General features: G+C 37.9%; 1 protein-coding gene across 2 annotated transcripts; it reads right to left on the bottom strand.

Annotated features, from left to right (window-relative positions):
* Positions 1-292: 292 nt before the first annotated feature.
* On the bottom strand, positions 293-5331 carry ufsp2 (ufm1-specific peptidase 2). 2 transcript variants are annotated; one of them, XM_031871438.1, is made up of 12 exons: positions 5240-5331; positions 5043-5133; positions 4030-4213; positions 3886-3952; positions 2854-3008; positions 2520-2712; positions 2165-2311; positions 1881-2045; positions 1670-1794; positions 1497-1573; positions 1029-1153; positions 293-925 (listed from the first exon to the last, which is right to left on the bottom strand). In XM_031871438.1, exons 1-12 carry the CDS (start codon positions 5240-5242, stop codon positions 839-841), a joined length of 1419 nt encoding a protein of 472 aa, XP_031727298.1. In that variant the 5' UTR covers positions 5243-5331; the 3' UTR covers positions 293-838. The 2 variants fall into 2 exon arrangements, with proteins under 2 accessions (XP_031727298.1, XP_031727297.1); XM_031871437.1 differs by having other exon boundaries at positions 5043-5145; positions 5240-5329.
* Between the last annotated feature and the right edge of the window lie 2292 nt (positions 5332-7623).

The raw sequence follows: 7623 nt of genomic DNA, 5'->3' as shown, positions 1-7623 counted from the left end.
CTATATATATATCTCTATATAGATATATATATAGATATATATCTCTATATAGATAGATAGATAGATATAGATATATATAGATATATATATAGATAGATACACATATACATATACACATGTACACACACACACGTATACGTATACGTATACGTATACACACGTATACACACACGTATACACACGTATACACACGTATACACACGTATACACACGTATACACACGTATATACACACGTATACACACGTATACACACGTATACACACGTATACACACACGTATACACACACGTATACACACACGTATACGTATACACATACACACATACATATACACAAAGACATTCCATTTACTGTCATGTATGACAAAGTATCAAATCCTTATACTTTGAGAAGCTAGAATCAGGGAATATTTGGCATTTTTGCTTGAAAAAAAGAGGACAAAACCAAATATTTTTATTTGATTGGCTGATAATTCCAGTTCTAGTCTGTAACTGAAAAGAAAGTTTAATTATTTGTAAGATTAGCAATTTGTCTACTGGTAACAAAGCAATAATAAAACATATTTCTGAATTAAATGACACTTTTTATACATATTTCACCAGCCATTTGTATTATTCAATAATGGTAATAAAGTACAGTACAGGATAAGATCAATTCCTATTTTTAATAACAAATTACATCCATCTCTTGTTGTGCCTTTGTTGTAGACAATGATTTATGTAGCACATGACCAAATTTTACATCATTATAGAAATTACTCAAATTTGAAATGACACTCCTACATTTTGTGAATGTTTTACCAATGTCAGAGGATGTCTGTCTGAAAGGTTGTGAGAGCTCAGATGATCTTCGGCCTCTGAGGAAGACACAGATTATAATACGCAGTTTGATCCCAAAAATCTGCTCCTTTCCAGCCACACCAGCCCTGGGAAAGATAACAATCATGTCACATTCAACACGACGCAGTACAAGAAAATGTATACTTTACAGAGAGAAATGCAGCCAGTGTAGATGATTGTAACAGTTACCTTGTCTGCGATAACCTGTGAGTCCTCTGCTCCTGTGTAATGTGGATCTAGGATGAGATAGCGGATCTGCCCGCTGGTCTCACTCCATGCCACACCTAGAATAGTGTGAGCTAAAACTCCCCCTCCTGCAACACAGGAAAAAAGTAACATGAAAAGATAGTTTGTATTCATCTTAGGAAAAACATTTACCAAGATTTTACCCAGGCTGTGTTAGTGCTAGGGAATTAAGATGTGTATGTCTTTGTATGATTTAGATACAATTACTACTTTTTTTCTTAACCAGATACTAATTACATGTCGCTATAGTTTATGTATTATTATTGTTTGTCTGAAGATTATGTACTATAGGAAAATATGTACACACATTTTTGGTTTTAAAGTTTGTTAGAGCTGTTACAGTAGAATTAAATGCCTAAATGCTTGTAGCATAACTTAGGAACCGTATCGAAACTCGTCAGACAACCATACCAATCATGATGGGAGTCCCTTCAGTAAGGAAGTGGTTGGTCAGTTCTCTGCCTTTGGATGCCAGCTCAGAACCTTGACTAAAGAGAAGCATTCAACATCAGATGAATCCAAATAATATGTACATACAGTACATCGTCACACAAGTTGCTATCCATAGGCGTCTTACAACACACCTCACAAACATGATCTTGGAAGTGACCCCAAGCAGCTGGTTCAGAACAGCCTGAACCTCAATGGATCCGATCCACTGGCGTGATCCAACAAAGGATCCCGGTTTGTCTCCAACATCCGCTAAAGCCTGGAAAGGTGAGAGCCCATTGAAAGGGGCCATTTGGACATTTCCATGGTATTGTGATAGTCATGTTTACAGGACCACTACTGTACCTGTTGGATCTCTTTGTGTGTGGGCACGGCCCGCTCTACGTAGCCTTGCTGCTGGAACCAGGAGCAGATAGTCTGGAGGGAGCGATAAGCACAGCCCCAGCCATTGTCATCCATATGGTCCTGCATGTAGTGGTGATAGCTGTAGATCCCCTGGACCAAGTACACCTTGAGAAAATACACACATCAGAGAAGCCAAGATTACGATTCCATGCAGAGTACATCTCAGTATCCATCTATAAGAGGAGATAGAGCATGACAGACTTTAATCTGGTGATAAGATGCACCTTTCCATTGTCCAGCGTGGGATGTGTGAGGACCAGATGAGGGTTTCGGAGGTAACCATCTTTGTAGGGCTCATTGGGAAAGTGGTAAGCATTGGCTCTTCTAACATAGGGCCAGTCATCTGGTAGCTCAAGCTGTTGATGCAGTTCCTACTTAAACAGATTTTGTGTACAATAAGATGACAAAAAGATGTTAAAAAAGAACATAAATCAGGAGTTAAAGAATGACTATTCCATGCTTTAATTACGACAGTGTTTCATGCAAGTACAATGAGTTAGATCCACTGCCCGAACCTGAGGATTCATCTCTATGGTATCTCTATTGGGAATTTAAAGACTCTCAGTAAGTGAGTCTTACCTTACGTTGTGTCTCCAGTTGGCTGTCAGGCACTCCTGCAGGGTAAACCACGGTCACTAGCCCTTTTGGCTCTGGAAGGAGGAAGTGGAGCGGTTCAGGTACCAGCAGCGTGGTCCCCTTCATGTGTTGCAAGGTCACTTTCTCCATCTCACACAGCTGATGAGTTAGCGCCTCCAACAGGCGCTCAAAGGCACTGCAAGGCCAGAAGAAACGTATTTCACAGTGAGCAGAACTATTCACGCTAGCGGCTGGTGAGTCCATGTTTACTCACACTGATGCAGTGAGGTTTCAGAGCTTGGCTAGTAATATAATATATTTTTAAGGTAAGACAAACTCTTTGATTGTTTCATTGACGGTGGTATGGACGATGCAGTCCACAGGCAGAGTTGTAGACAGGAAGTGGGATTTCTGGACTGTTCTGCTGAGGATCGGGGCTGAAAGGGGCCCTGTCTTTGTCGCCTCCATCATCAGGCGAAGGTTAATGACACTCTGAATGACAAGGGTACACAGGCACATTGTATTATTATTATTAATTAATTGTATTATCAAAAAAAAGCTAAAATAATTACTGGTTCTAGCATCTCATATATGAGTATTTGCTGTTTTTCCTTTGTCTTCTGTGATAGTAATCTGAATATATTGGGGTTTGGGACTGTTGGTCGGACAAAACAAGACATCACCTTGAACTTTTGAGAAACTGCACCCTGATCGAGGCTACAAGTGGGAATATTGTATAAACTATACAATTCATCTGCAGTGTAGGCTAACAACATCAGGCAGGTGCTGAACATGATTCCTTGATTGTACTTTACTCAAAGACTGCTATCCCTGTCCACAGAAAATTAAACCTAGAAAGAATAATAGTGTCAGTGTTAATAACACAAAAGAGCAGTGGCTACCCGGCAGTAGTAGCAGCTCCAGTGGCCTAATGGAAGAGACACTGGCGTCCTGAGACAGGAATTGTGGGTTTATGTCCCATCTGGGAGGGAATAGCAAAACCACGCTGGGCTCATAACCCAGAGTTTGATGCACACAAACCATCCTCTGCCGTGTTACATTATCGCAAACAAAACTGAATATCTTTGGGTTTTGGACTATTGGTTGAATGAAAGAAGACATGTGAAGGCCTCAACTTTGGCTCTGGTGTTTTTCACTTTTTCCGACACTTTACAAGCCAAGCGATTAGTCAATTAACTGAAAAAAGAACCAGAAGATTATTTAATTATGAAAATAAATGCTGCAGCCCAACTAAGGTTACATCTATAATACACAGCACTGCTAAGCTGTTGCGGCAGATACCTATTGGTTCATATGGGGACTACTTTTGGTACAAAAAAACATCTCAATAAACTTAACGTGTACATACTGCTGCTGAACTTTTTTTGCTTTTCTTTTTTGCAGATCTCTTGCCAGCAGCCTCTTGTTTATCTGACCTGAAATAAATAAAAACGTAATTAGAATTCAGACAAAGAAACAAAAATTTGAGGACAAAAAAAGAAAGTGAACTTACTGAATCCATTGATGTATATCTTCACATAGTGTGTTTGGAGTTATTTCTTCAGGTGTTGCGTAAACACCTCTGTTTGGCCAAACAATAACAGGACTGTCACAGACTGATAGAACACATGATTCAGATTTCACCTGAGATTGAAGCATCTCGAATGTTCTTGAGATGACTTTGTGCATGAGCCGTGCTGAAAGAAGACAGGGAATATCAGTCCATCTCCAATTACTACATTGTATTATTCTTTTTGCCATATGTATTCTTTATGCATTTTATCTTTTAGTCAATGTTAAAATTGCTGACACTGTACTTTATGAACATTTATTAATCTTTATCTAATTAGCACAACTTGAATATTACCATTAGCATTTTACTTTGGTTTACTGTTTTCTTTTACCCGCTTCTTCCACACCAGCTTGTTCCTTTAGTGTGGACACCAGTGAGCAGTCACTGAGGACACCAAAGGCCTTGATTTTGTTAAGGGAAATTTAAGTTCCCATTCTACAATTCACATAGAAGGGTTTTAATCTTGATTGACTTGTTCAAGTTGGTTAGTTAAAATTATCAAAGTTAGCTGTTTAAGACAAATCAAAATAATGAGATTTCCTACTTCTCCAGAAAAATGATATTCCTGGCTTTGAAACAGCATTACGGCAGTCGTGCAGGGAAAATGAAATGTACTGCATTAAACAAGCAGCATTTCTTATATTGAACGAACTTCTTTTGGTGTCCAATCAAAATGTATTCAGGGTGGGTGGGATTGCACTGAGGGATCTTTGACTGTTGGACTTAGTAATACTAAAATCTTGGCTATGGCCCCGCAGGTAGTTTTAGGAAAGTCACATTTTGTAGAGGCTTTTTCCTTTATGTATAGATGTATCTTATAATACATAAATGATACAGCATGAAGGCACTATAGGCACTGAAATCATGCTAGTACGACTTAAACTGCTCCATATTAAACCGTATAGTATCCAACTATACAATATCTAGTAGCATGACAATGTGTATGAACATACCATCTGTGCTGTCCAGGTGACATTTGAACTCCAGCGGCCCTCTGACACGAAGGATGGTACTTGTGTCGGAGGAATGCGAGTCCGCAATAACCTGAGAGAGAACCTAGCAGTGTTAATGTAGACTGCCAACAAGGAAGCGAGGAGCCGCTGTCAAGGGACATGAACGTCCCGTTAAGCAAATATATCGGTAAACTTACCATAGTTGAGTCCAGTAATATAGGATCACTAAACTAGCAGCTGTTCTCTACGCAGTGGAGGCTGACATGTCTGTTCAACGTGTCTCTGGCTGCTGCATTCTATTGGTCCATACTGGCCCTGCCCATTTATGTTGCATTCATGGTGACTCGTGATTTGTAGTTTTACTGGATTACACCGTGGTGCCATCCTTTTCCTAGTAGAGATGCGTCGTTTTTTTCCAACATTCTGTGCTTTTGCAACTAAATCGTGTGTCATGGTAGTTTTCAGTTTAATTGAACTAAGAAAAAATGATTTTCAACATTCAATGGTCTAATGAGAAAGATCTACAGATAATTATAACAAAGTGTTAGTGTTAAAATACTGTGTTTACATAGAATGCACAGACTGAATACACATAAGGCCTGTGGAGCATCATAAATTATGTGAGCAGACAAGAGGCAATTCTTGATTGGGATGGCACAATGCAGAGCACTTGAAAGTGGGAATAGGTTAAACTTACATTTGGGGCACATATATAATAAAACGTAATAATAATAATACTTATACTACTTCTAATAATCATAATAATACAAATGTTCTATTGGCGCTGTAGCTTCAAAAAAATCGACAGACAATCATGCTCACTGTGGGTGAGTGCATTATAAAATGTCCTGTAGTGATGCTGTTTTTGCATGTGTATCACAATGCTGGTTCTGCTCTACTAGGATTGAGTGAGGCATACTATATCTGATTATTCCAGCATCAATGCCTGTGTCACCCGACTCAAAAACATGCATTAACATTCTTATATTTTTATCCTATGGTTAGGCTATTTATATGGATTTTAAATTTACTTTGTTTAATACAACGATAAATAATGCAAGGAGAGTGCAAAGAGTAACAAGTAACATAACAGAACCCTGTTTCTTAGTGCATTGTCTGTTTGCCTCAGGCTATTAGATGGCAGCCATGCGTGCTAGGCCAGGCAGTGTGAGCAGACACTGGGTTAGAGATGCTGTAGCTCTTGCGCATGTCGAAATGGGAGCTTTCAAACTATGCTTGCAGCAAACCTCACCACCAAAACTCATTGACCTTAACAACTGAAAAATAAAATCATCATGAGACGCCACACTTGTAGATAAATCAGATAACAGTACATAATGTATTGCTTTTTACCAAACGTTGAGAATTTGAATTATGGGTCAACTTTATGGATATCTGAAGATGAAAGGACCTGCTGAAACATATTCACATTACAGCCCTGTTATACTTGTTCAATATGTTCAAACGTATTAACTATTCTTCTTCTTCATTACAAAGTCAAATAAAGCACATGCCCAGAAGCAGAATTGAAAATGAGATCAGTTTTAGGTCAGTCGTGTTCTGTTCTGATATTGTTTCTGTAGCTTCTGTATAAAATCATTAGTGGAGAAGTGTGGAGAAGAAAACACGAGTTCGTCTTTTGTGCTCATTAGTTTGGTGGACCAGTTTTGACCCATATCGCTCAAAAAAGGTCCACTGTTAAATCTGCCGGAGTGCATAAATGCAACATTACCAAAGGTTTACTGTAAGTATCTATTAAAGTGCTTTATGTGTCTGTCTGAATACAGTATTTACTAAGTGCAGCTCAAGTATATACATTGTAACTGTCTGAGTTCATGGCTGTTGAGTTCCTGTGGATTTAGTGTGCTTGGCTTGATTTGTGATGAGATTAGCTATCTCTCTCTTCTTACCATAAACAGAGTATTAGGATCTTTGGACGAGTATGTGTAATGACTGAATATTTGGCAAGCACCATGGAAACTCACATTACAAATGCACATTCATCATTGATTCTGTGAACGCATTCAGAAAATCAGCTCAAAACTCATCTCTTTAGACTGGCGTTTGGGTAAAACCCATGTCCTAGACCTGCTTTTACATTTTAATTTCTTCTAATTTTGTATTTTATAATTATTGGCCTTATGGTCACATTGTGTTTTTTATGTTTGTAATTCTGCCCTGTTAAGCACTTTGTGAGTTATGTCTGTAAAAAGCGCTTTATAAATAAATGTTACTTACTTACTTACTTACATATGGAAATAAGCAAAGTTAATATTTGGATTAATTTTCTTATAGATTCAAACAGGGAAGGTGACATTATTATATTGCTTTCAGTCTTTTTCCATCTCATGACCTCAACATTGGTGGTTGTTGTTCCATTAATAACTAAATAAAAAAGTCAGCATGTAGGGGAAGAGAGAGAGCAAAAAAAGGAATTGAAAAAAAGTGTTCATTATTAACAATAATAACAGTTACTTCATACAATATGACTACTGTTGGTGTTTGGTTACTTAAAAAAATAAATAAATAAAATAATATATATATATATATATATATATATATATATATATATATATATATA

Source organism: Anarrhichthys ocellatus, unplaced genomic scaffold, assembly GCF_004355925.1.
Source record: "Anarrhichthys ocellatus isolate YVR2014 unplaced genomic scaffold, GSC_Weel_1.0 scaffold58, whole genome shotgun sequence".
NCBI classification, from domain to species: Eukaryota; Metazoa; Chordata; class Actinopteri; order Perciformes; family Anarhichadidae; genus Anarrhichthys; species Anarrhichthys ocellatus.
The sequence above is the reverse complement of the archived record's forward strand: the minus strand, read 5'-3'. Positions and strand labels throughout refer to the sequence as shown.